We start from the raw sequence: 25,088 nt of genomic DNA, 5'->3' as shown, positions 1-25,088 counted from the left end.
AACCGCGAACGGCGATGATGAGCAGGATGGGGGCGAGAGTAAGACTTCATTGACATGATGCGATGCCAATCTCTAATGTGCCCTATCCTCCACAGCCATCTCCGTCAAAAAGGCCCGCAAAAAGCGCAAGAAGAAGCAGGAGGCGGCCGCGGATGAGTCCGGCTGTGAGTGCATTCATAGTCCTGGAGAGGAAGGGCTGCTCATCACGCAGCGCACAGATAGGACGGGCGAGGCGGACAGGACGGGGGAGCTCTCGGAGGCAGAGATTGACGAGGGCCGGATGGCCGCGCGGGCGCGGTTCGTGTCGATGTTGGAGCAGCACACGGCGTTGAGGACGACGGCGGGGCAGATTTGGGGGAAGGAGAGGGAGAGGAAGAAGAAGCAGAGGAGGAAGGTGGCGGAAGAGGTGGTGGAAGAGACGGGGGAGAAGGCGGGGAAGGGAAAGGTGGATGGGGAGGGGGAGAAGGATGTGACTCCCAAGCAGACGGGGGATGTTGCCGGGATGCAAGGGGAGGATGAGGCTAGCCAACAAGAGGAGCGCGACGTGGCCGTCGTACCAGTGAAGCGCAGGTCAAAGAAGAAGAAGGCTTCCGCTTCGGTCCAGCAAGATTATGGCGCTGATGTACCCAGCTCGTCTGCTGCCGCATCTATGGTCGGCGCTCCGACGCCTCCCCGAACGAGCAGTGATGCGATGGATTTCGCGCCTCTCGAGCCCACCGACTTGGAGGCCATCATTCAAGGACCAGCAAGGTCCTTCAGCATCGCCGACATACCGTCCGATGATGAGGAAGAGGAACCTGAGCGCATGGATCTGGAGTCGGACGAGGAGGAGGACGAGCGGTGGAACCGGCGGAAACGGCAGACACGGCGGCGGACCGGTCTCAAGCGTCGTGACGAGGTGTCCTCTTCCGACGAGGATCGTGCTAGCGCCATTGCCATCGACGAAATCGAGGATGACGATGAGCACGAAGCACTCGTAAATGGGGACCGACCCTCAGCAAATGCCGACGACGACCCCATTGTTGATGAGGCGCATCCCGAAGCCGCGCCGCAGAACGTATATCGACCACCGCAAGTTCAGCGTCGGGCTTCGGGCCAACATCACTCATTTGCGTCTATCGATGGCGCTGCCTCGTCTCCAGAGCTCGACCGCGCTGCGGATATTGCGTACAACAAGGCCTTCGACGATGAACATCCATCCGATGTCGATGGCGCCGCGGATGCTGCACGTCCGGCAGACGATGGTCATGAGACGGACCTCGATGCATTGACACTGGGATATCCCTCTGACCCCATGTCGGACGCAGGCCAGCTGCTCGATCCTCATACGGACGATGCGGTCCGCGGCCCTCACGATACGCACGCGGACGCCATGGACGAGGATCCGATTGAGGCGCCGCCTCCGACCCAATCGGCCCCGCCCAGTCCGATAGAGTCCATTCTCCCTGATTTGTACTCGCCCTTTCAGTCGACGCCGCGCGCTCGAGTGGCGGACAGGATGAGGGGCCGGAACGGGCGTGCGGGCGGTCTCATGCCCTCGCCCGTTGCCGAGGCTATCCTGGCGACAAGCGGCGCGTCCGACGCGCGTGGCGCTCCCGCAATGAAGGGACTATTACTGCCGCCGTGGTCGCAGCCAGAGCGGGAGACGCGGCAGTTGTCACGCCTATCCGCACGGCGCGAGGCAGGGCTAAATGGCCATACGCCCTATGCTAGCGAGGTGCCGCCCCCAGCCAGCCTGCCGACACCCAGCGGCGTGCCTCCCGTGCGCTCTTCTGGCCTTACGTCCTCATCACAACCTGTCGATGACACGCAACCGTCTTTGACACAATGGACCACCCTGCCTAACGTACCCCCTTCGCCCTCGACCCTGCCTGAGGACTCCATGGCCGATAACAACGACCAGCTGCACTCTAGCCCCGGCACGTCAACATTGTCGCCTCAGCTGCGTCGGAAGAGTGGACAGGCACGTCCTCCGCTTTTCTTTCCCTCAGACAGCCAGACGAATTACCCATTTTCGCAGTACGATCCTCTGCAACTCCCAGCGACAGTTCCCGACCAGGACGGGCAGAGCTCACAGGCCAGCGACGATCCCCCCGGGGGCGAAGAGGAGGCGAAACCTCCGTCCGAGGCAGGCGCAGTGGATGACTCTGACGAAGACGACTCGGAGCGGGCCGTCAGGGAATCCGTGCAGGTCCCGTCGCGCGCTCCGAGCCAAAGTCAGCCGTGGAGGACTTTGTCTGCTATCGCAAGCGCCAGTCCATTTGCCTCGGCGCCGAAGCGAACCGACTTTCCAAAGAAAGTGGAAACACCTGCCACTCAGGAAAGGTCTATGTACGGTTCGCTGGCGCAGGACAGCGACAGCAGCGATGGGGATGATGACGAAGATGATGGCCAGGCGCGGCACACGCCATCGCATATACCGAAGGAGCGGCAGGCCGGACGCAAAGCGACGGAGAAGGGAGTTCCGACTTGATTTGCCACACCTACTGGACACATCGCGCCCCGCATTTCTTGCTTTCTTGGACACTCGCATACAATGTAGTACGTGATCTAGCATTCTTGTCATGTTGCAGCCTATACAGCTTGATTGTTGTTTGTTCTGTCATCGGAGGCTCCTACTCGTCGGCTCAATTTAGATAATACTTACCACGAGATATATGTCGGTCGAGACGCCAACGTTGGTCTACCCGCACCGCTCAGTTCGTATTGAGTGGGTTTGCCATGTCTTCTCAAGCTAAGTGACCCAAGTTTAGTCGTTCGACATAATCGGCCTCATTGCAGTCATGGGGGCCTCCGTCGCTGTATAATGTCTCTCCGATGAACGATGCCGAAGCATCGGCGTCCTATGCACCATGCATATGAATGGTGAGAGGGCTTGGCGAACGACAGACTCAGCTAATTTTCTACGACTAGATCCAGCGAAATCGGGTTGCGACCTCGCCATGCAACCTTGCATGAGGCCGAAGATCCCCTTGACGGATGTCTGCGATCCGGACGATGTTTTCGATCTGGCCTGCCGAAGGCAAAGGCTGTTGCCAATGCTCTGAACCGCAGATAATGAAGGGAAATAGTCTCATGCTTCGGTAAGGCGAGACTTTTACATGTAGCTGCCTACAGGGTGATTGAGGATCTCCTGAAGCGGCTGCGTTTACCTGCGCAGCCTGGGTGCATATATCCCCTCACGTCGCGTTGCGCCATATATGGAGTCAGCCGTTCCTCCTTAGTTTCCCGACAGCCCCGCTCCCCTCGCGCACTCACCCAAGATGTTCGATACGACCGCATCGTCTATCAGATCCAGCGTTGTACAAGCGACTCGGCCGTCACGATACGAAGCTCGCGCGAACGGATTTGCGCGGATGTTCGGACCTCCGCGACCTACTTAAGTGTCGAGGACATGGATCAACCTACAGTACACCAACGGCGACTCCCCATTACCCATCCACCTCCCCTCATCCAGCATGCCTACACGTGCTACGATCCCGAAGACGCCCGTCCGAGTCGCCATTTGGTACGCCCTTGGCTCGTAGGCATGACTTATCTCTGACTTCCCTACAGCGGCGGTGGTATAGGCGGTCTTGTCCTCGCATTAGCTCTTTCGAAACATGCGGCAATTACCGCCGATGTATACGAAGCTGCGACCTCCTTCTCGGAGATAGGTGCTGGCATCGGTGAGCTGTACACGCACGCGTCGACGAGGCATGTATGCTGACGAAGAGCCAGGAATCTGGCGGCGACCGTGGCAAATTTTGGCACAGTTGGGGCTCGAAGAGGACATGAAGACTATCACGGATTACGAGCCGTCCAATGACCCAGGTGAGCGCCACTTTCATTCTATGAACGCCACGAGTGCTCATGTTGCAAAGTAACGGCCTTTCACTACCGTAAGAGCGACCAGCCAGCCGGCCTTGATTTTTACACTTTGCTCACTAAGGGTGAGTGACGTCCTCTGAATTGTGGCACCTTGCTGACGCCACACCAGGTGGCATCGCGCTCGCGCACAGAGCAGAACTCCAGCGCGTCCTCATCCAACATCTCCCTCATGCCCCTCACTGCTCGAAGCGTCTACAGTCGTATAAAGAGACGTCTTCTGGAGTGCAGCTCTTCTTCGCCGATGGAACTACAGCAGCTTGCGACGTACTGATCGGAGCGGATGGAATTCGTTCTGCCGTGCGACGCGGCCTACTCCTTCGAGAAGCTCAGGACGCCCCTCCGGAAGTCGCAGATGAGCTGCGAAGCTGCATCGAGCCTTCCTGGACTGGAGTAGTTTGCTACCGAACGGTCGTCCCGGCGGCGAGGCTAGCTGCACGCTCGCCACATCATCGGGCGTTACACCTGCCGATGCAGGTAAGTGGCACTCTTAGCCTCTCAATGGTACCGCGCTCATTTTTTCTGCCTCAAGTACACGGGAGCTTGTAATGTGAGTCCGCACGCCCTTTCATTTCGGCAATAGCTCATGGGCCTCCAGCATATCACCACGTACCCTATCTGCCACGGCCAACTCATCAACGTGGTTTTCTTTCGAGCTCATTATGACCGAGAGGGCACCGCGTTCGACGGACCGTGGGTGTGCAATTTGCGTTGCGACTTCTTCCAAGCCTTCCAAGACTGGGAACCCGAAGTACGGCAGCTCCTCGAGGTGAGGTTGCCTTCAGCACGTTCGTAGCATGTCTGATTTCGCCAGCAGAGCGTCGACGAGTTCAAGCAGTGGGCCATCCATACTGTACGACCACTGCCGTCCTTCGTATCTCGTTCGGGGCAGGTAGCACTTCTCGGCGATGCGGTGAGCACTTGTTCGAATCAGTAGATCGAGGAATCACTAATTCCATTCGCCATCAGGCTCATGCTATGCAACCTTTTCAGGGTTCGGGCGCCGGCCAGGCAATCGAGGTTCGTTCATCCTCTCTCATTGCCTACATGCCCGCTCATAGATGTACCTAGGATGCATATGTGCTTGCCTCTTTGCTAGGCGATGCTGCGGAAAGTCGGATGTCCGTCGACGCCGCCATCCATCTCTACGACAGGATCCGGCGTCCCGTAGCCCAAGACGTTGCATCCAGGTCTAGAAGGGCTGGAATGTACTATCACCTCCTAATCCCGCCTTATAATGCCGCTGAGCTGCCGAGCCATATCCTGCACGGCGAGGAGTCGGAAGCTGCGAAGAAGGAGAAGCTCGGGCAACTCGGGGATATGGTCGCATGGGAGTGGCAATGGGCTTGGACGCGAGAGATCGGCGAGCTGGACAAGGACGTCGACGATGCCCGGGCTAGACTATAGGACGTCTGAACGCCTTACAGCCTTGTTCCATATGCATGCGATACACATAATCCGTCATCTAATGTTGTACTTGTAGCATTTTATCTTGAAGATTAGTCTTGCAACGCTCGCGGCACTCGTCCACAAGTGATCACACTGATGACCTTCCAAGGCCGTCTTGTGAGTCAGAAATAATGGCTGGTCGTATTAGGTATATACAGTGAGATATGTAGCGATGCCTTTTGTACAGTGTCATTCTCAAACATTGCCGTGTAAAGTTCGTTCCTTCATGCAAAAGCAAACCCAGTAGCACCTTCGCTGATCGCCAGTAGTAGTTGTTGCCGGAGCTTCTCATACGACGAGTATTGTGGTAGATCGATCTGGTTGAAGCCTGGATACGAATGAATAAGCAGTCTGAATGACTGACTGGACCCAAGACTCACAAGTATGCGCCGACGGCAGTCTATCCTCATCCCCGTACGCGCGGTGGATCGAGAACTTCTGCGTCCCTTGCACGCCCTGCAGCTCCGTGAAGCCACCAAGCGGTACTCGCGACGTGCCCGTAGCAAAGCTGAGCACCTTCGCCCGCTCGTCGCGGTCAAAGGACTTCAGCGCCCGCCACCACCAAACAATGTTGGGGTCCGACGACGTGTACCCAACGTAATCCGTGGCTGCGCGCCATTCGTCGACGTCAATGTCCGGCGTTCCAGAGATGAGCAACTCAAGCTCCTGCTCGTTGAACTGGAAGAGGGACGGATGAGTTTCCGATGAATACTGGTGAACGAAAGACGCACGATGGTGATCATATCCTTGGGAATGATCTCGTAGAACCCTTCGGATAGCGCTTCGATCTGCGACTTGATGGACGAATAGAGACGGTACTGAGCCGAGAGCTGAACAAACTCGCGCTTGTTCTCGTTCGTAACGGGCAACGTCTCCCCGCCCTCCTTCAAGGGTACTATGCGTTGCACGCCGAACTAAGAAGGCATCAGCATAAGCAGTAAAGGAAGACAGCCACGATTCTTACTTCGTCCGCCTCCACGCTGAATGTGAGGTCCAGCGGAGTAGGGTCGTTCTCAAGGATCCAGCACAGCGAGTTGTAGTACTCCGGGTCGACCCACTCAACGTCCCGATAGTCGACAGGCTTCCCAAGCAGTTGTCGGTACAAGCTCTTCGCGAAGTAGGCGTCGAGCAGTCGTCCGTCGTAGATGGCCTTGCCGATGACGCGCCCGACGAACTTGAAGAAGCTCAGATGTTCGGGGTTGACCCAGGAGTTTTTGTTGGGCTGATACGTCTGCCTATCCGCCGCACAGGGTTGGAACAGGGCGTTGTTTGGGTCGAACATCTGACGCGCGAGGATTTGGAACCACTCCCGCGTCACACCGCCGGCATCGACACCCTCCTCGTCGTAGAACCGCACGCTCAATTTGCCATACTTGATCTGGTCTCCCGTCTTACGCTGTAGATGCTGGAAGGAATCTTCGAAGACCCGCGCGCGGCGGACGTTGAGCTGGATCGTCCCGTAGTGCTCGCGCGTGTGGGGTCGCCTATGCAATTGCTGCGTGAAGTAGTTGCGCTTGTTGTCGAAGTCGAGAACGCGGGGGTTGTTGACGAGAAGGGAGAAGGAGCCACTCATGAGCGAGGGATTGTTGCGGACCATCAGGTTCAGTATCTTCCGATGAGCGTCCGTGAAGGATACAAACAGCTCCTCCATGGAGTCGCGCGACAGCGTTGGCGAACGAGGTGATCGTGGGGACATCGATCCTCGCAGGGCAGTAAGGTCGGAGCCTTTCTTCGTGCCTACATACTTGCATACCACCATCAAGCTTTCGATCAAAGGCAACAGTACGGTCGCCACGATCTCCGTCTCCGGTTTCTGCTCGATGATGGCGAGACAATCGCCGAGGCGCTTCCAGAGGGGCGTGAAGCGGAAGGACTCGTAGATGGATTGCACCTTCTGCGCGTCTTCGCTAGCAGCGGCTTCTGGCGTCACGGATGCCAATGACTTCGGTGTGAACATGTAGTCGATTGTCTTGAGAACGCGCAGGAACTTCGCCTGGACAGAGGTAGATGCAGAGAACTTGGACACGACGGTGCTCGAGATGACGTCGTCCTTCTCCGCCTTCTGCATGGCGTTTGCCAACTCGTCGAGATCCTGATAGAGAGCTTGGCCGAACTCTTGTGCTTTAGTCTTCAGCTCCTCCGCAATCACGTCTCGCGCGTCGGGGATGTACGAAAGATGCTGAATGAGGGCCAAGCTCTGCTGGAACGTGCGACCGGTGCACTCGCCGATGGTCAAGAAGTTGACGATGAGACGCAGAACGTTGTGAAGTATGGTCGGAGGATGGGATAGGGTGACGCGCTCTTCCTGAGCAGCCGGTGCTCCGGCTTCTTTGGTAGTTCCTGACGATGCAGCTACACAGTAGTCAATGAGCCGATCGAACCATAGTGTCAGTGATACTCACCGGCCGCGCCGGTAGACTGGACTGTGTCCGTGGCCGTCGATGAGGGCTGAGGAGCCGACTGCGTTGATCCTTGCGGCTGTTCTTGCGACTGGGCAGCGGACTTCTGACTCGTCGGCTGCTGCGATACGTCTTGCGGCTTCTCTTTTGCCTTCTCGTCCTTGTCCTTGAGCGAGGTGAGAGGCCGCGTGACAGTCGCCAACAGGGTAGCCACTTGTTCCATGATGGAGGGCGTCTTGAGCAATGTCGGTCGATCCAGGAGACTGAGCAGCAACACGACAGGGTACTGTAGCTGCGGCGCTTGCCTCTCCTTTCCCTTGCCCTTCTTCGACATCGTCCGACGTAGTCCTGCAGACAGCTCGTGCTCCGTCAAAAAGAAAAGGGACGACGCCTCGTTCTCGTTGACGATGTACGACAGCGCTTCCAGGCATCTCTGAGCGACAAGATCTGGCACGATATCCGTCTGCATCTTGGGGATAGGCAGGACACCTAGATAGTCTGACCCGGCACGTTGCTTGCCAATGGCCTTTGGCGTCTGAGGCTTCGGCGTCTTCATGGACAGCTGAGAGAACCGAGTATCCACCGTCGCCACATCGACCGTCCCGTCATTGAGGATGTTCAAAAGCAACGTGAACAGTTCTGTGCGCGTCTTGGAGTTCTCGCAGAGGTTGACAAGCACCTTGTGAAGCAGGCTCTTGCGCATGACCTGGGGGAAGAAGAGGAGGCGGACCAAGACAGCTATGCCAGTCTTGTCGAGAAGCTGGATGGCGTCGTGATGAGCAGGAGGTTTGCGAGACGTTCCTTGAGAGGGGCGAGGGCTCGGTACCGCGGTACGCGCGGCTACGCGAGAAGCCCGAACGTTGCGGTCCTCCAAGTAGGCGCCTGCTTCAGCGATCATGTGTGAAGGGAGAGACTGGATGAAGCCATCATCCTGGTCCAGGAGTACAGCTTGACGCAGCGTAGGGTCCAGACTGGCGATGAAGCTGGCGTTGTCAATCTCAGCAGGTACGGCGGCTGCGGTCGCGGAGCGCGCGAGTTCTTCTGTCCTTCTGCGCGCGCGCTCGATCGCCTCTTGCTGGATAATCTCCGCGCGTATTTCAGGAGGCAGAGCGTCGAGAAACTCGTCGCTGATCTGGGAATCGGCGGGTCGTTCGATCCTCGCCGCGCGCTGATCGCGTATGTGCTGGTTGAGTACCTCTTCCCTCATGTCATCTGGCAACGCTTCGAGGAACGTAGGATCAATGCCAGTGTCGGTGATGTCGACGGGGTTGCCATTGATCATGACCGTGACACGTTCGGGGGGCGCCGAAGTCGAGGCTTCTGCAGCCGCAGGTTCCGAAGGCGCAGTAGACGCTTCCTGTGGTGCAGCATCTGGCGTCACGTCCATAGGCTCATCTACGACCGCGGGCTCGTTGCTGGAGTTGGCCACCTCAGCCTCTGGGTTTGCGGCGGTGTCCGTTTGGGAAGCAGCAGCTTCTGCCTTCTTTCTGGCCTCCTCTTCCGCTTTGACTTTGGCAGCTTCCTCCTCCTCAGCCTTAGCCTTCGCTTCCTCTTCCTTGCGGCGAGCCTCTTCCTCCTCCTTGACCTTCTTCAGACGAGCAGCCTCGATGGCCGACGGCAAGAGAGTGAGCGTGACGTGGTTGGCGAGCTTGGTGGCCCTCTCGTTGGCGAAGTCCCCGTTGACGATCTTGAGCTCCTCCGCCCAGCGTTGAATGGTTAGCAGTGGCTCCAGCTCGCGACTCGAAGATCCAGATCCGTGACCTGCGCGTTGACTGCGCTCGCGGAAGGCTGCAGACACACCCGGACGACGTAAGAAGACATGCCGGTCAAGGCCCATCATTGCGGGCCCCGCAAGGCCAAGCTCTGCACCACTGCGTGCGATGACTCGGTGGAAGAACTGGGCTGCACCACCGCCGATCAAGTCGTCGATGGTTTGAATCAAACCATTTTGGGGGAATCGCTGCGTAACGCGTATGCGGGCTTGCGGCGCAGATGAACGTCCACCTGCCGTCGTGTCAAGGAGCAATGGGTGAGTGGTTGCCTCTGGGGGAGCGGGGGGTCCTCCGCGAGGCCTCCCGAAGACTTGCAGGGTCTCGTCTGCTGAGTTATCAGGTGCAGCTCTATCTGAGATGGGTAAGTTATACTTACCAGCCAGACGAGAGCGCCGCTGAGCAAAAACACCTGAGGTGTCTCTCGGAGTGATCCCGTTCGTAAGAGTTGCTCCGATACCTATCAAGTCCTCGACGAAGTTGCCAGTCTCGAGAGGGCTTGTGCTCGTCAGCGAAAGAAGACTTCATCAAGACACAAACACTCACTCCTCGTCCGAAAGTTCTCCCTGCTCATCCTCCACGTCGTCGGCGACCAAGTGAATCCCGTCTGCTCATTAGCTACGCATATTTCAAAGCGAAGCAACGAGCGCTCACCTTGTTCGTCATCTTCGTCTCCTTCGTCTCCCGGTATACGAGGAGCGCGCAAGCCCTCGGCCTCGATGTCCTGAAATTGTCATTCAGTCCTGCTTCGTTGACTTCTTGTGACAGCATACGCACCTCCCAGATCATTTCGCCTTCTTCATCCTCGTCACCCTCGTCGTCCTCGTCGGGACCCTCCTCGTCGATGATGTCTTCTTCGTCGTCATCGCCTTCGTCGTCCTCGCCTTCGTCATCCTCTTCGTCCTGCATCTCCGCGTCTTCCTCATCCTCGCTTTCTTCCCAAGCGTCGCCTGGTCCCTCAGCACCTGCTTGGATCTCATCCTCGTCATCCTCCGTCGCGGAAGTATCCTCGCTGCCTGTCTCTTCGCCGTACTCCATGTCGACATCGTCTTCTTCCTCATCCTCATCCATCAGCTCATCGTCGGGATATTGGTTGTCCTCCATTTCCTGTAGAAGTTGTAGTAGCTTGCTTATATCTGTAACCAAGTTGCACTTACGCCAGTGAACATTCCGAGCGCAGAGTTGCGGTACAGATCAGGAGTTTCCTCCCGATCATCAGCATCCATATGCTCGTCTTCTGATTCAGAGGACTCCGACGAGTAGACGGAAGGTGGCTTCTTGTCGTCCGCCGACTCCCTGTACTTGCCGGACTTGCTCATTCGAATGGCAACCTTCGTACTGCGATTATATCAGACAAAAAATCGGACAAGCAAAGTGAAGGACATACAGGTGCTCAAGAGGTCTCAGCATTGAAGCGACCAGTTGGCGAACGTGAGGGTAGTTGAGGTCGACATCCGACAGCGCGTTCGTGAGAGTGGCAACGAAGCCCTTCTCGAGCATGACCCTGGCGATATGTGTCGGTGTATCGTCTGTACTCTTGCGGGTAGGCATGTTGACCTTGACAGTCAGCAGACGATAACAGGCGTCCGACAAGGCAAGGAGGCGTCCATAGCGAGCCTCCTGCCCCTCAACGTTCTGCGCATCCTTGATAGACCTGCTAAGAGCCTCGAGCACGAACTTGCGTACGGATGCCAACTCGGCGGGAACCTCCTTTGAGTCGTGGGTGGTCGAACTGTCCACGCAGAGCGCAACAAGAACGGACATGGCCCAGTTGCAAAGGGCCAATCGACTCTTAGAGAATGCGGGCGATTGAGGATTGATGGCTCCATAGGTGACGAGCTCCGAGAGGAGGAAGTGCAACGTGCTCGACTTGTACTTGGTAGCACCTTCCTTGGCAGGCGTTTGCGTACGCTTCTTCGGGGAATATGTGAGGAAAGCCATCTTGCACGAGTCATAAGAGAACAAAAGTTCCGCAAGGCACTGCATCAGGAAGCAAGCGTACTGCTGTTCGCCGGCTTTCGGGTCAGCAGGCGCCTTCTCTGCAGAGCTTTCGCTGGCCTTTGGAGGCTGAGCTTCCGACAAGCTCGTTGTAGATGTCGAAGGTGCTGGCGGAGCAGATGTCGACGACTCGGCCGTTGTAGATGCCGGTGCAGGCTCGGAGTCGGGCGCAGAGGGCTCCTGAACGATCTTGACCACCCTCATGAGTTCGGCGATGAGATAGTGCACCATCGCGTCGAGAGTCTCTGACACGTTCGTGAATGAAGGGGCATCGAGCTGCATGTCAGCGTCGCCCATCTTCTCCTGGCCTTTGGCCGTGTCCGACGTGCTTTCTGGCTTCAAAGAGATTTGATGTGTCGTCGCATACGGACTCGCCAATTGACACAGCGCCTCTGTGGCGCGGAGAAATGCCTTCGGATCCCGCAAAGCCATGGCACTGCAGTTCCTGGTGTACGTGAGCACATCTACATTCCGTGCGCGCGGCTGATTCAGGAAGCGCTTGATGTTCTGCTTCATGATGGACTCGACGGTTGGAAGATCCTCAGCGACGTGCCGCAGAATGATGGCGACATAGGAAGAGCTGCCAGGAATCGCGGAAGACCCAAGGCGTCGGAACATGCGGCTGAGGCCGTCCTTCTTGACGAACTCGCAAGCCATGCTATGGTCGCGGGTGCAGATGACGAATATACGCAGCGAAGATAGAACAGGATCGTCCGGCAGATCTGGGATTGCCATGAGGCGCAAGCAGAAGTCGAAGACGACCTTGCGCGCTTCGACCAATGCGGGACCGACGGAAACGTCTTCCTGTGGCACAGGCTCTCCTTCCTTGGGCAGTGTGATAGCCTTCGGAGAAGCGGCCAGCGTGAGCAGACCTTCGACAACAAGGAGATGAGCAGCGAGCCACTTCGGGACCGGTGGCGAGTCTGACTCTGCATTGGTCGGACTGGACAGTAGCAACGCCAGCAAATTGTCCAACAGCGTCTGCCGCAAGTTGTCGTCGAAGCTAGACGGCGTCTCGCAGAGCACAAGGGCAAGCAGACGGCACCTGTTCGCTAAAGGCTGCTCCTGGGTGTCGTATGCATAGGGAGAGAAGGTCTTGACGTCGTTGACGAGGTCGCGAACGGCCTGCTTCTGATGCTCACCGGAAGGCTTGATGAAGGCGGAGTGGAGATCGAAGATGAGTGAAGGGTCTTCGTCGACGATTGTGAGCGCTATGCGGCTGACACTCGCGCGCAAGGGTTCCCGGATAGCATTCAATTCAGCACGCCAGTCCTCGGGTTTCTTCTTGGGAGCTTCAGCCTCCACTGGCTGGGTCTGTTCACTCGACTCCGCCGCATTGGACGGACCGGCTTCAGGAGCTTGTGTGGCAGTACTTGGCTCTGATGGAGCCTCTGCAGGAGCTGCGGCGGGCGGCTCAGCTGGTGGAGTGCTAGGCGCAGAAGGTTCGGCCGGAGTAGCAGTATCCGGGTCGGCGGGCAACGGGAAAGGATGCGCGAGCAAAAGCTCTGTGGCGGCGCTGATGTTGTTATGCGTCCGCCTGAGGGCACGCTCGACGGCAGACCGAGGGAAGCCCATGTCCGTAAGCTGTCGAATCCGATTCTCGTCAGGTTCCGTTGGACGCGCCCACCCAGGTGTGGGAAGCGCCTCCGCCAATCCCTCAGTTCTCGCCTCTTCGTTCTCTGCACCGATCAACTCCAACACGGCGTGGATGACTGGCTGCCGGATCGTCGGCGGGACGTTCTTGATCCAGGGCGCTTGCCACATTGACTGCAACAGGGGCAGAATGGCGAGGCGCAGGCGCACCAGGAAGTCATGAGGCGCGAAGTAGTCGGGGTCCGTCTCGGGCTTTCTCGTCATGACAAGCGCCGTCTGAGGGGATTCGAACAAGGGCTTCGATGATATCAGAGGTAGCAGTAGATGCAGCGCCACCTTGAGCACGCCTAACGCATGCGCAAGCTCTTGTCTCGTGGCCTCGCTGCGCGAGTCCGACGACGTGCGGTACAAGCCGTCGATGACAGCGACGTATCGCTGACAGGTGCTGAGCACACCTTCCAGACCGCCCGCGCGATACCAATTCCACAGCTGCACGGTCTGAATCGTCATCGTCGTGTTGCGCTCTTCTACGAATGTCAGTTTCAATGCTTGCCATATTAGGTGACGCCTTACCGTCGACGAGAAGTACAGCAGTGAAGCCGAGCATAGCAGTGTAGTATGTCGATACACGCAGCTTGTCCGCGCCCTCCGCTGAAGAACATGTGAGCCATTTGTCCGACGGACCGAATCACGTACACTTACTGAAGTGCGTCTTGGTGAAGTGGTCGATGGCGATCTTGGAGATGATGCTCGCTGTATCCGAAATCTGCTTCTTGAACGCCTGATCGGTGTTCCTCCTCGTGTAGAACATCTTGACAAGCGCTACGTCGATGTAAGTCTTCTGTACCATTGTCACAAAACGATGCCCATACCTTGGAAGAATGGCGCCAAAGCCACGGGGAAGACGTGAGTGAGATGCTTGAGCGCGGCAGCGTTCCGGTAGCGCGTGTCATCCTTCTTCTTCGACTCGGTCGAGGTCTTGGCCGACGGATCCGCAGGCTTGGGGGTTGACGTAGAGGTCGACGCAGTCGCACCCTGGCCTGAGGGAGAGACCATGCCATCCGCTTCCGGCAGAGATACTGGTGGTCGCTCCGGGGACGCGGTGAGCGGCGAGGTCGAGCGCGACTCTGAGCTGGAACCGAGGTCGATGCCGAGATGAGCGAGCCCTGCCTTCAGGAGGATGTTCTCCCACACGGTAGCGCGATGCAAGTTGCCCAAGTCGGCGACGATGGGCACTGAGGTCTCGCTCGTCAAAGCTTGCAACAGCGAGTTCGAGACGCGCGTCGGAGTGTAGCTCGCGGTGGCGAATACATCCGAGAGGAGGGTCAGGCGAACGTGCAACGTCGTCAGCAGGCGGAACTTGCGGTTGACGTCCTCGATGTTGTCGGCTGGGATTGCGTTAGTTGGAATGCAGTATCAGCAAAGCCGAACTCACCAGTTGGCGTGATCATGGGCACTAGAGTCGACTGCTTGTCGAGCAACATCCAGAAGAAGCCCGCCGCCTCCAACGACTCCTTGATTGACTTGGTGAGGAGCGCCATCGTCTCCGTCGTTGAAACCTCCGCCATTGTCCTAATGACCTGCACAATGGAGTCCGACGCAACACTGCTGGCGAAATCATATGGCAAGCAAGGCAGCGCGGTGAGCTTGGCCAAACGGTCCAAGCCATCGGTCGAGGTGACGAACTCGCGGCAGTGCGCCGTGTGCTGGAACAGGCCTTCCAGGAACTACACAGAAGGGTCAGCGATCTCAGTACCCTCCCGTCTTGGTGGCACCTACGCGATTGAAGATGTCGACGAAGGACACGATGATGTTCTCGTGGTTCGAGGAATCCTCTGAAGGAGCGGACGCATCCGCGCTGCTTTCTTCGCCCGCAGCAGCAGACTCTTGCTCAACAGGACTCATCGCAACGTCCTCAGTAGCAGGCGTCGTCGCAGCACCAGCCGGCGCAACAGGACTCAACTGATACCAATGGCGGATGTTGTTGGGCACAACGAACTCATTCCCAAGCGTCTCAATCTTGCCGAGCGTCGCGGTTATGGCCTGGAAGACCGAAGTCTTCAGTGTGGGGTGGTGACGGATGAGCTCATCGATTGCAGAGCCAAGGAGAACTGCATTCTCCTTGTCCAACAACACTTTGATATGGCTCTCCGAGGTGAAGATGGAGAATATGGATGGGATGATGCTTGGGCGTGCCGCCAATTGTGCCTGGCCCGCTTCGTTAAGGCAGAGAGCTCCGATGGCGTTGGGAATGGCTTGCAGAGTCTGCAACAAAGTCAGCTCTTGCTATATCGCCTATCACGAGATTGCGAGCGTACCTCGATTGCCGGCTCGACACCGGACTCAACAGCCTTGTAGAACGCCTCGGGGAGGCCCGTCTCCTGAATGATTGGGAGCGCCGTTGGCTCGTTGTGGACAAAGGTCGCCATGACGTTGATCGCTAGTGATATCTCAGTAGACCGCCTTGCATGTGAAGACAGCTAATTACCGATGGGGTACACGTTCGAGCCGAACGTGGACCGGTGCTCGATGATCTTCTTAATGGACTTCAGGATGGAGGTGTCGATGAGACCTCGGAGACCTTCAGATGTGCCAGATGCCTGCATCATCCTATGGAGTGAGCGTAGCAGATGCTTGAGGACAGCAGAGCGTGCGACGGGCATCTCGGTCGAGCCCTGCTCGTATTGCTCGATGTCGTGGTCTACCTCGTACTGAAAGAGCAATTAGTATAAAGTCAGTCATGCAATCCTGAAACGCACCCCGATGCGGTCGACGAGCGTAGTGACACCTCGGGACGAGCAGAACAGGTTGAAGGCGTTGGTGAAGCTGTAAAGAACGTTGTCGACCAGTTGCATGGTCTTGGACACCATCGTCAGTCGCTTGGGCAGGCGGTTGTCGATGAGCTGTATGAGGAGGGGGACAATGCCCGCGCCGACGATCATGTTGCCGCCAGACGCATGAGACGCGATGTAGGACAGGAAGCCGAGGATAGCCTCCACATAGGAATTCGTGATCGTCGACTCAGGTCGCGCGATGTCGGCAACGATCGCTCGCACGAGCGACATGATGATACCGTGGTTGATGCCCGCGTTGACGGCGGCGAGCACCTCGGAGAGCTTGGAACGATAGCGAGCCAGAGCGTCGAGCGCGGAGATAGCGGCCACCTGTATGCGGTCGGAGACACCTCGGTCGACTTGCAGCAGCTCCGCGATGCTGGTGATGATGTCGGGCTCGTACAGGAAAATAGAAGACGTCGCCTGGCTCTCGGGATGTGTGTGCGCGAAAATGGCGATCGCGAGCAGCCTAGAGATGACCAGTTTCTGGCGGTCTTCCTCGTGCCCTGGAGCAAGGCACTGTGCGGTACGAATGCGGCAGAGGAGCTCTAGCTTCTCTGACTCTGGAACGGAGTAGGTCTCTACGGCGTCTGCGAGCACCTCGATGGCGGGCTTCGACTGCAACGTCTGCTCGTCAATATGAACGGCGACGGCGCCCTGTCCCGGCGATGTGGACGTCGAGCCTTTCTTCATAGGCGAAGAGCTCGAATCTGGCTCGATATCCATCTTGTTCTTGTCAGCGGCTGCTGCTGCGCTGTCGATCCGGTAGAATGTGAAGTCCACCTCCCGCGCGTCGGGAGGGAGCGCCTCGACCTTAGCCTTGCCCTTCTCTGTGGCAAGATCGTAGAGTGAAAGTCCATACTCGCGTGCGCGAGGCCATCGCTGGGCCAGTGACAGCAATCGTGGGGTCTGAATGCTAAGCGCATGCGAGACGGAGGGCTGAGCAGAGTATTGTTGGGAAGGACGGAGAAGGAGGTTCTCCGCCAAGATCAGGATGTCCAGGTCAGAGGTGAACAGCAGGCTATTGAGGCGCTATATCCCCACGTCAGTACGCGATCCGCCACACACAGCAGCGCAACGCACATCGTAGGAAGAGAACATCTTCCGGTTCGTCGAATTCTCCAGTAGCATGCGCTCAAAGCGCAAGATCTCGGACACCGTACGCTTCGTCGCCGGCGTGAACGGGTTAATCTGCAGCTTATCCACGTCGTAGTCGCGGATGACTTCCTCCAGCACGGCGTCGAACTTGTTGAGGACCTTGATCCATGCATTGAGGTCGGACCGCGGCCATTTCCAGGACTCGATCTGGGACAGCACGTCCGCTAAATCATCATTTGGTGTCGCGAGGAGCTTGTTGATAAGCTCTGCGACCTGCGGTGGCTACCAGCTCCCCGTCAGCACACGCGTCCGATGGGTCCCAAGCGCCAGCTACGCACCGGAGCGACCGCCCGCTTCGACTTGTGCAGAATTTTCATTCTGCGCGCGCAAAGTGCGGACGATGGGGAGTACGATGGGTCTGATCTTCCAGCGGCGGTGTTTGGTGCGCGAGATGGGCGCTGGAGACAAGCACGGTGAGGGAGAACTTGGAAATTTGCCGCCTTCGCTCTGGAAAGGCTGACGACTGCACCGCTCGTCCGGGGATAGCTTGGACATCACGTGGTGTGACGACCGACGCGTGCTGACGCGCCCCGACGCGCCCTGACTTGTTGACCACCGCCATGGCGAAGATTCCACGCAGGGCTCAGCCACCTGCAGAGTCCAGCGAGGACGAGTCGGAGCACGAGCCGACGCCCTCGGTCAAGAAGCGCAAGTCCAAGACCAGTGAGAGCAAACCCGCAAAGGTAGGCGCCGCAAACCGAACGCACACAACACACTGTCTGATCGTGTTCAAGAAGGGTAAAAAGAAGGCGCAGAGTGAGAGCGAAGAAGATGATGACAGTGAAGAAGAGGAGGTCAAGCCTCGCTCCAAGAAGGTCCAAAAGCAAAAGAAGGAGGTTAGTAGACGCGTTGTGCCACCCGGATTCTAGCTCATGCTCGACATCCAGAGCGACGTCTCATCATCCGGTCCTCTCAAGCAAGATGGGGATATGAAATATGTTGACCTCGGCGGCAAGAAGCGGGCCTCTGCATCCGAGTTTAAGGGCCAGCGCTATATCAACATTCGCGAGTACTACGTCGACAAGGCCTCTGGCGAGGAGAAGCCTGGGAAGAAGGGCATCGCACTTAACGCTGAGCAGGTAAGTTGTGCGACACCGGAATTACCCATTCAGCTCATGAAAGTGCCAGTGGAAAGTCTTCAAGCAGAACATCGACACGCTGGACGAATTGTTCGCGTCTAAGTAGAGCTGTTGCTTGTTCCGTTCGAGATCATTGCTTTGCCTGATCTCCATATTATGCTTGCATGGATATTACGGGTAGCCTATGCTGTAGTACAGTGAGTGGCGTGTGGTGCGTGCGCTACATGAGGCCAGCAGCGGCCTGGTGTGCTCCCGCAAGTCGTCTCGTTCGCAACAGACCGCGAACCCAGTCCTTGAGGATGATCAGACGCGCCTGGCTGTCAAGGTACCACTCCATGAGCGATAGCGTCGAGTACAGCTTGCCGTAGTGCCTATTGGAATCGTCAGCGGAGATCACAGAATGAGGAGAGAACATGAGGACTGACCACCAAGTCCCGATATATCGTGTAAGGACACCTAAAGGCGAGAGGCCCTTCCCGTACCCGAGCCGCTGCCGCTCATCCTGCCAGATGGCATACACGCAACATTTTGTCGAAACCAAGAATATTCGAATGCCAGAGTGTGTCGTCGCCAGTGCGTAGTCCAACCCTCTATCAACCATCGTAGTAAGCACGCTGTATCGCGCCCACGACAAATGCACAATCACTAACCTCGTCAAGTCGTTCAGCTTCAGCACCATCAGTATCCTCCGCGGTACCCTCCGTAAGACGTCCAGAACGGAGAAAAGTAAGCCCTCCCGGGTGACCATCGCGCTCCTGATCATCTCGATCTCCTCGTCCGTCTGCGAGGACATGTCGAGCATGCCAGACGCGCGCCGCACGCTCGACTGCGTCTCGTTCTCGTCGATGGGGTTCATGGTGTCGTCCATCATCGCGCGGCCAGTGAGGGCGGCTTCGAAGACGGGATACTGAGCGTGGTATGTTAGATAGGATTCATCCAGGGTCATCGTGCACTGCTCACTAAATCCGGACCGATATTGCCCACAAGCTCAGCGTACTTTCTCCGCTCAGCGGCGACTTGTGGCGTAGCTGGGGATGCAAGTGATAGCCAGAGGTGGCTGTAGTTGATCCTAAGCTCGCGATCGAGGTCAAAGTAGAGGCCATGGTCGAGGAGTACAATCTCGAAGTTGTATGGGGACTTCGAGGACGGAGGTGCGGCGCGAATGAGCAAGTTGCCAGGGTGAGGGTCGGCGTGGAACCATCTGCGAAGAAGGTCAGAGATGGCATCTGAGGCAAGCCAACCACCACGCACCCATTGATGAAGACCATCCTGCTAAATATCCGCGACAGCTCAACAGCAACCTTATTTCTATCGATATTCTGTTGCGCCAGGTAGTCCAAGTCGTCCACCCGTCCACCCTTGATGAACTCCATGACGAGCACCCGCTTCGTGACGAGGATGTTCTTGGGTATGTAGAGCGATGTCCGCAGGTCCTTGAAGTCCTCCGCCGCCCTCTCTGCGTTCTTCGCCTCTTGAATGAAGTCCATCTCGCGAGGCAGGTTCTTGCGCATTTCATCCTGTAGGATGGCGATCAGAGGCTTGGTATAGCGATAAGCAATGAAGGCGGACCGCCAGCCACATGAACTCGAAGTCGGGGAACCAGTATGTTATCCAGCCTAGGGAAGCTTCCGTAGTGTTGATGTCGATCGTACTGAACTCTTGCACCATGGGCAGTTGTAGCTGAAGATGGTCGTGTGAGCACGCGAGAGCATCCTAGCAAGTCAAGCTGCGCACTTTGACGGCGACATCCTGACCGGACGCTCGATAGTGCGCCTTGTGCACTTGTGCCAGACTCGCTACGCCGATGGGCTCCTGCGCGACGCTGTTAGAGGAGACATCTTGGCGACTTTGCAGAGGCGCCTACCGGGTCGAAATTGTCGAAGACCTCATGGAATCTCTGCCCAGTCTCGGAGATGAAGACGCCCTCAATCGCCTCCAGGGAAGCTGGCTCGCACTGGTCTTGCAACGGACGCATTGCACGAGTCCATTCCTAAGTGCGTGATGAGAGGTGGACACTGTTCCGCGGTCGTGTAACGCACTAGGGGAAGGAAGAGGGACGACCCGAGATGTTGACCGAGCTTGATGAAGATACCGCCATTCGCTTGTAGCGCCCTCAGCACCCTATCCGCGCTGCGGGTATGGCATTGTCTGCAGAATACATTCTCAGCAGCATACACGATATCTGCACCAGCCCACGCACGAGTATGCCTCCCGCTCCTCTTCCTCCGATGCATATGTCCTCGAAAACGTCCACTTGTAGTCCACAATCCCCGCCGCCGCCGCGCCCGCTATCCGCGACGAGCGCACGACCGCGAGCACCGAATGTCGAAATGGCTTGTAATTCTCGTACGCAAGGTATGCGCCTCCTGCGAGGACGAGTGCGCCGCCTGAGTAGAGTAGCCGGCGCCGCGTCCTATGTTGCTGCGCGGCAGGCGCTTCCGTCGACACGCATCTTCTCGAGGTATGTTGCAGACGATGGGACGAGGAAGAGAGGTCAGCGCCGAGGGACTGGCGCCAGACGGAGCGGGCAGGACCGAAGCAACGCATGACGCATCCGGAAACCCGATCGAGGCCTTTGCTCCGATCATGCGATCCGGCTACTAAATCCCAAAAAGGCAGCTATTGTTCTCGACCCACCTTAACGCGCACCTACAGCAACTTCCATTCAGAGGCAGGGGAGACCAAGAATTTCTTGAAGACGCTGTTAATCACAGGACAAGGCGCTGTTGAGTATAGACCGTTGCTTTGGTCGAGCAGAACCAGAAGGTAAACTACGAATGGTAAGGGCAAGTAAAAGAGCCAGCTCGATTCAGCCGTACGAGGGGGAACTTGCAGCGCGACATATCAGTCTGTAGTCTTACAGATACATGATCAATCCAGAAAGCACGGGTCAGAGCCAGACTGATACAACCCGGTGCAACTACCCCCTTGTTAAGACCGTCCACAGCCGGTCTATTGTACAGCTTCTGCAGAAATCAAAATGTCAGTCTCACATTGGAATAAGTGATAGAAAGCACTCACTTGCAGGTGCGACCCAGCGAGACTTCGTATTGCAAACATGCCTCTCCAGATTCTTCTGCGAGCCGAAGAATCTGTGGCAGGTATCGCACACCCACCGGCACGACCGTTCGTGTTTAAGCACCTCGTGACGGAAGCGGTCGTGCTGCCGAGAGAACTCCTCGCCGCATCCCATAGTGCACGGGAAGCTACGCCCCTTCACCACACTCGCATTCTTGCGCTTCCGTGAAGGCGAATTTGGGGGGTCGCATGCAGAGCTGCTGCTTGAAGATGGCGGCGAGGGGGAAGGGGAGCTAGACGGGGGCGAAGGCGGTTGTTGAGCTAGATCCCCTTGCGTCGACGTCGAAGGGGTATATGGGCCTTGAAGAGCGCTGGTGAATTCTGGAATATCGTTGCAAAAAAGAAGACGATCCATTGCGGTCATATCCAGCAAGTCTATGAGACATCAGCCGTTGTGCGTGTTGAGTTCATTCACAGGTCAGCTTACTGTGTGCGTGCATGCCGTCCGTGGCAGAATATATCCCATCCAGTCCGTCATAGTCGGCCCAGGCGTAGGGATCAGGCAAGGGGAGGCCCTGCCGCATGGAATGTTCGTGAGGGGTTGCGGCGCTGGCGAACTCGAAAGCCGATGTGGTTCCGGGGTCCAGCACTTGGATAGCGGTCAGGAAATAGTGCCATTCATTAACGCGCAAACGCACCATCCGAATTTTGATTTCTGGGTCTCTGCGCACCTGCGTTTCTGGGTCAGCATACGAGTGGGGACGAAAGAGACCGGACATACTGGCTGCGACATTCGCTTGATTTTCGAGGCCTTGGTTGACTTGGGAAAGAGAGATGACAAGCGTCGTTCCAGTCGCCGTAGTCATGGTCTCAAGGTTGAGTTGGTAGCCGGAAGGAAAGGACGACTGTGGCACCCTAGCGTCTTGGGGTGACGGTCGAAATGATAAGTTTATGCTGTCATCTAAGCTCGAGAGATTGGCGCAGATGCACAGGCGCGTGAGCTCTTCGAAGGGTAGCTGAGTCGTGGGCATGGCGGGCGAACGTGAGATAAGAGGCAAAAGCCGGAGACCTGGTCGAGTAGATATAGAGGGCGGCGGGCATGTATATATGCTTTGAGGGCATGGCGATCACGTCGCATGGAGGCATCGGAGGAGAATAACGTGAGTGAATGGGCACAGGCGTGCGCTCTAAGAAAGCGAGATTAAATGTGACGACCATGGTAAACCAGTGACGATAGCGCGGACAACTGCCAATGACAGGTATGGCGGAGATCCAATTTGAATTACGGCAGGGCGCGTTCCCGCCAGAAGGCGGCCACGGCAAGTCCTTCGAGGCCAACGTCGTCGGGAGCGGTGCTCAAATCCTCGGTCGGTAGCATAAAACGTCCAGAAGTCCCGGTGGGGGAGGTGCAGTCGCTTTCCATCAGAAATCGCAATGCTCAATTGGCGACGCGGAGTCTGAGATATACCGAGGAGTGCCGCGCTCCGACTTGCACGAGCCCGAGATGAAGTTCGGTCAGGATGACCACCGAAAGCGGGAGAGGGTTCTGACAGCAGCGATGAGTGCTTGTAACATAGGCATTTGTCCAAAATAACAATGAAAGAACGGCAGGCGCACTGATACCAGCAATGCGTCACGGAGGAAGCCGGGAATGAGGCCGTAGGGTTCATTCTTCTCTGGGCATGAAGGACGAGACCAAGCGGGGTTAGGTCACACCTTCTTCCAAATGAGGCGACAGTTCGATCCGCGATCGACGTAGGGATCTCAGCTTGTCCTCGACTATTGTTGTGGACTGCTCTTCCATATAATACAATAGTATCGCCCCGAACCAGGATTCGATTTCCTGAGGTCGAATTTTCCCTTGTCAGAGCCCCGGCTCGAACTCCCTTGGATTTCACCAAGATTCCACCCTCAGAGCACAAGTCCCGCTTACTGCATTCATTCTTGAAGTGCGCCGTAATGGGTTATCCGAAGAAGAGCAGCCCCCTGGATGCTTTATCTGCGTCGTGCCGTACTGGTGCGTGACAGTAGGTCTGAGGTCTATCATCAACATACAATCATGATACAACGACCCTCGTTCAAGGTGAGGAGGATCATCCATGGGTTGTGTTCATTTCCGACTCACTCCTGCCACCCCCATTGTTTAGTAACGTATCCTCTTCGGTACAGGGGGCACATAGGACGGTATGGCAAGTAATCGGTAAGACATGTAAGCCGGGGTTCTGCAGAGTCCGGCACCCGAGTGGCGTGCGCCGGCGCATACACCTAATAGAAGCTATGAGAATGCGCGACTATCGGGGCTTGGGAAATGATGATACACAACCTGAAGCGATGTACGTCGCCGTGAACCCATGCTCAGTTACACGAGCTGACTAGCAAGAGTACCGCTGCGACAGAGTCGACTATGTGCCGAGCTAAGTCATCTCTTGCTACATGGAGGCCGGCGCTCGTTCGATGATTTCTCCAAGCGTCCAAAGCTCGATGTTTGAATGCTCGCGGCGACGCATTTTGGAAGTGGAGACCAAGCGCAACTTCAAGTGTGTATCATCCTGCCTCAGCTGAAGAAGCATCAACATACGATATAAGATGTAAAGTGCTGCCGTCTCTCAGTTCATGGGCTTCAGAATCACAGGGTCGATGCAACGCTCGTGTTCAAGTTTAACAGCGAACCGGCAAATCCCGAGGCTTCGGAACCGAATATGATCACGTGAACATGTTGATCTGCAGTGCAGCACCAAATGGTAACATACGAAGCTCAACCTTCGTTGAGCGGGTGATGAGTACATTCATCAATAATATAGACGTACGCAGGCGCTCTTGGGAGATAAAATCAAAATCACGATAACCATTGCGGTGGAAGTGGGTGGCAAAGGTTGATGCACTTACAAATGAGGTGGTCAAGCGCGCAAGGAATGGAATGATTATCATTCAAGGTTTGCCACGGCATATTTCCCCTGTACCTTGACAATGAGCTGACGCGCAAGCTACATACATTCGCTCGATCCCTTCGAATGCGTCAACTACTCCCGCCGCAACCGCGCGCGCTAGCGAGCGCGCCTTGTCGTACATTTTTATCCCAAAGCCACGATCTGAAGAACCATCAGCACCGAGATACTGAGATAAACGAAGACATATACCAAGCCTTTGTACTGCACCGCTTCCGTTCGTGGGCGCGTACGTCGTTGTACACCTGGACGTACTTTCCCACCTCCACCCACTTTTCTTGATGATCGTTACGTGCCCATATATCGGTCTTGATGTCCACCTCAGAAACGACAGCTAATAAAAATGCAGCTACGAGATGCGGTTCCTTGATAGGTGATGAACCGAAGTACAGTTCAACGGGGCAGTGAGGAGGTATGTCTGTCGGCGTGCAGGATAAGGAAGGGGGTGAACTCGCATCCACGTAGGCGGACCGGCTGGTGAGCTCGGAGCAGTGCACGAGGAAGGGTATGATAGCAGCCACTGACGCCGAGGGTACGTCAGTGCGTTTCGTGCCTGCATCGATGTTAAACCTTTCCAGACACGGCCATGCCCTCGCCAGCATCGTGAAGTCATCGTCCGTGAGGTCAATCGAGCATTCCAACCTGAGGTTTCGTATGTTATGCAGATCGGTGCCGGCTTTTATGACTGTAGGAGGGAGGAGGGGGAGTTGCGTATGTAGCCACCCGCACTGGACGCATGAGATGGACCGAATGGTGTCGCTGTTGACGATGTCGAACACCAGACGAACCATTTCAGCTCGCAGAGCCAGCGTTGCGTCCAGCATGCCGGGGAGGATATTCACTTCTTCCATGTTGTTTTCCACCGAAGACAGGGACTGCAACATACACATTGCGCTGCGCATGTAGTAGTCGGAGCTGATCTTGAATGACTTTGCCATCATTGGAAGGCAGTGGTGAGGCTGGTGCGGTACGCTCGGCC

General features: G+C 56.7%; 7 protein-coding genes across 7 annotated transcripts; 3 read left to right on the top strand and 4 right to left on the bottom strand.

Moving 5' to 3' along the window:
- The first annotated feature begins 20 nt into the window (after positions 1–20).
- Positions 21–2,689, top strand: SCHCODRAFT_02634938 (uncharacterized protein). The gene is made up of 4 exons (XM_050345839.1): positions 21–38; positions 96–164; positions 223–1,963; positions 2,021–2,689. Exons 3-4 carry the CDS (start codon positions 503–505, stop codon positions 2,471–2,473), a joined length of 1,914 nt encoding a protein of 637 aa, XP_050198891.1. The 5' UTR covers positions 21–38; positions 96–164; positions 223–502; the 3' UTR covers positions 2,474–2,689.
- Positions 2,690–3,458: 769 nt separating this feature from the next.
- On the top strand, positions 3,459–5,274 carry SCHCODRAFT_02703927 (FAD/NAD(P)-binding domain-containing protein; the record flags this gene model as incomplete). The annotated part of the gene is made up of 10 exons (XM_003029781.2): positions 3,459–3,508; positions 3,556–3,668; positions 3,721–3,813; positions 3,864–3,932; positions 3,980–4,344; positions 4,400–4,417; positions 4,466–4,636; positions 4,685–4,780; positions 4,837–4,887; positions 4,939–5,274. The coding sequence occupies 10 exons, from the start codon at positions 3,459–3,461 to the stop codon at positions 5,272–5,274; spliced, it is 1,362 nt and encodes a 453-aa protein (XP_003029827.1).
- A 106-nt stretch (positions 5,275–5,380) lies between these two features.
- SCHCODRAFT_02751097 (uncharacterized protein) lies at positions 5,381–17,513 on the bottom strand. The gene is made up of 21 exons (XM_050347249.1): positions 17,346–17,513; positions 16,993–17,289; positions 15,835–16,941; positions 15,564–15,786; positions 15,394–15,515; positions 14,855–15,340; positions 14,511–14,802; positions 13,948–14,463; positions 13,778–13,897; positions 13,649–13,726; positions 10,872–13,602; positions 10,642–10,822; positions 10,262–10,591; positions 10,139–10,208; positions 10,031–10,091; positions 9,864–9,982; positions 7,719–9,812; positions 6,281–7,668; positions 6,048–6,230; positions 5,697–5,994; positions 5,381–5,644 (listed from the first exon to the last, which is right to left on the bottom strand). The coding sequence occupies exons 1-21, from the start codon at positions 17,382–17,384 to the stop codon at positions 5,541–5,543; spliced, it is 10,839 nt and encodes a 3,612-aa protein (XP_050198890.1). The 5' UTR covers positions 17,385–17,513; the 3' UTR covers positions 5,381–5,540.
- A 114-nt stretch (positions 17,514–17,627) lies between these two features.
- On the top strand, positions 17,628–18,252 carry SCHCODRAFT_02670548 (PC4-domain-containing protein; the record flags this gene model as incomplete). The annotated part of the gene is made up of 3 exons (XM_003029780.2): positions 17,628–17,903; positions 17,955–18,146; positions 18,196–18,252. The coding sequence occupies 3 exons, from the start codon at positions 17,628–17,630 to the stop codon at positions 18,250–18,252; spliced, it is 525 nt and encodes a 174-aa protein (XP_003029826.1).
- A 114-nt stretch (positions 18,253–18,366) lies between these two features.
- SCHCODRAFT_02511118 (ABC1-domain-containing protein) lies at positions 18,367–20,693 on the bottom strand (the record flags this gene model as incomplete). The annotated part of the gene is made up of 9 exons (XM_003029380.2): positions 18,367–18,736; positions 18,797–19,053; positions 19,107–19,347; positions 19,398–19,663; positions 19,716–19,826; positions 19,881–19,958; positions 20,011–20,136; positions 20,186–20,294; positions 20,347–20,693. 9 exons carry the CDS (start codon positions 20,691–20,693, stop codon positions 18,367–18,369), a joined length of 1,905 nt encoding a protein of 634 aa, XP_003029426.2.
- Positions 20,694–21,098: 405 nt separating this feature from the next.
- On the bottom strand, positions 21,099–22,195 carry SCHCODRAFT_02703923 (uncharacterized protein; the record flags this gene model as incomplete). Its single annotated transcript, XM_003029379.2, has 5 exons — positions 21,099–21,112; positions 21,168–21,599; positions 21,652–21,813; positions 21,863–21,895; positions 21,946–22,195. 5 exons carry the CDS (start codon positions 22,193–22,195, stop codon positions 21,099–21,101), a joined length of 891 nt encoding a protein of 296 aa, XP_003029425.1.
- A 1,881-nt stretch (positions 22,196–24,076) lies between these two features.
- Positions 24,077–25,021, bottom strand: SCHCODRAFT_02634928 (uncharacterized protein; the record flags this gene model as incomplete). Its single annotated transcript, XM_050345838.1, has 2 exons — positions 24,302–25,021; positions 24,077–24,253 (listed from the first exon to the last, which is right to left on the bottom strand). A coding segment is annotated over exon 1 (657 nt), but the record flags the coding sequence as incomplete, so codon positions are not given.
- Positions 25,022–25,088: the final 67 nt, after the last annotated feature.

Source organism: Schizophyllum commune (assembly GCF_000143185.2).
Source record: "Schizophyllum commune H4-8 unplaced genomic scaffold SCHCOscaffold_9, whole genome shotgun sequence".
NCBI lineage: Eukaryota > Fungi > Basidiomycota > Agaricomycetes > Agaricales > Schizophyllaceae > Schizophyllum > Schizophyllum commune.
Note: the sequence above shows the minus strand (reverse complement) of the source record. Positions and strands in the feature narration are given on the sequence as shown.

What these genes read in the sequence shown, in the direction of transcription:
- SCHCODRAFT_02634938 (XM_050345839.1), top strand. Translation starts at nt 503, where the DNA reads ATGCAAGGGGAGGATGAGGCTAGCCAACAAGAGGAGCGCGACGTGGCC. An exon ending in TGCGTCGGAAGAGTGGACAG is followed by an intron (nt 1,964 to 2,020) that starts GCACGTCCTCCG and finishes CCATTTTCGCAG; the next exon opens with TACGATCCTCTGCAACTCCC.
- SCHCODRAFT_02751097 (XM_050347249.1), bottom strand. Translation starts at nt 17,384, where the DNA reads ATGAAAATTCTGCACAAGTCGAAGCGGGCGGTCGCTCCG. An exon ending in CTTCACCAAGACGCACTTCA is followed by an intron (nt 13,727 to 13,777) that starts GTAAGTGTACGT and finishes CATGTTCTTCAG; the next exon opens with CGGAGGGCGCGGACAAGCTG. An exon ending in TGCTGTACTTCTCGTCGACG is followed by an intron (nt 13,603 to 13,648) that starts GTAAGGCGTCAC and finishes TGACATTCGTAG; the next exon opens with AAGAGCGCAACACGACGATG.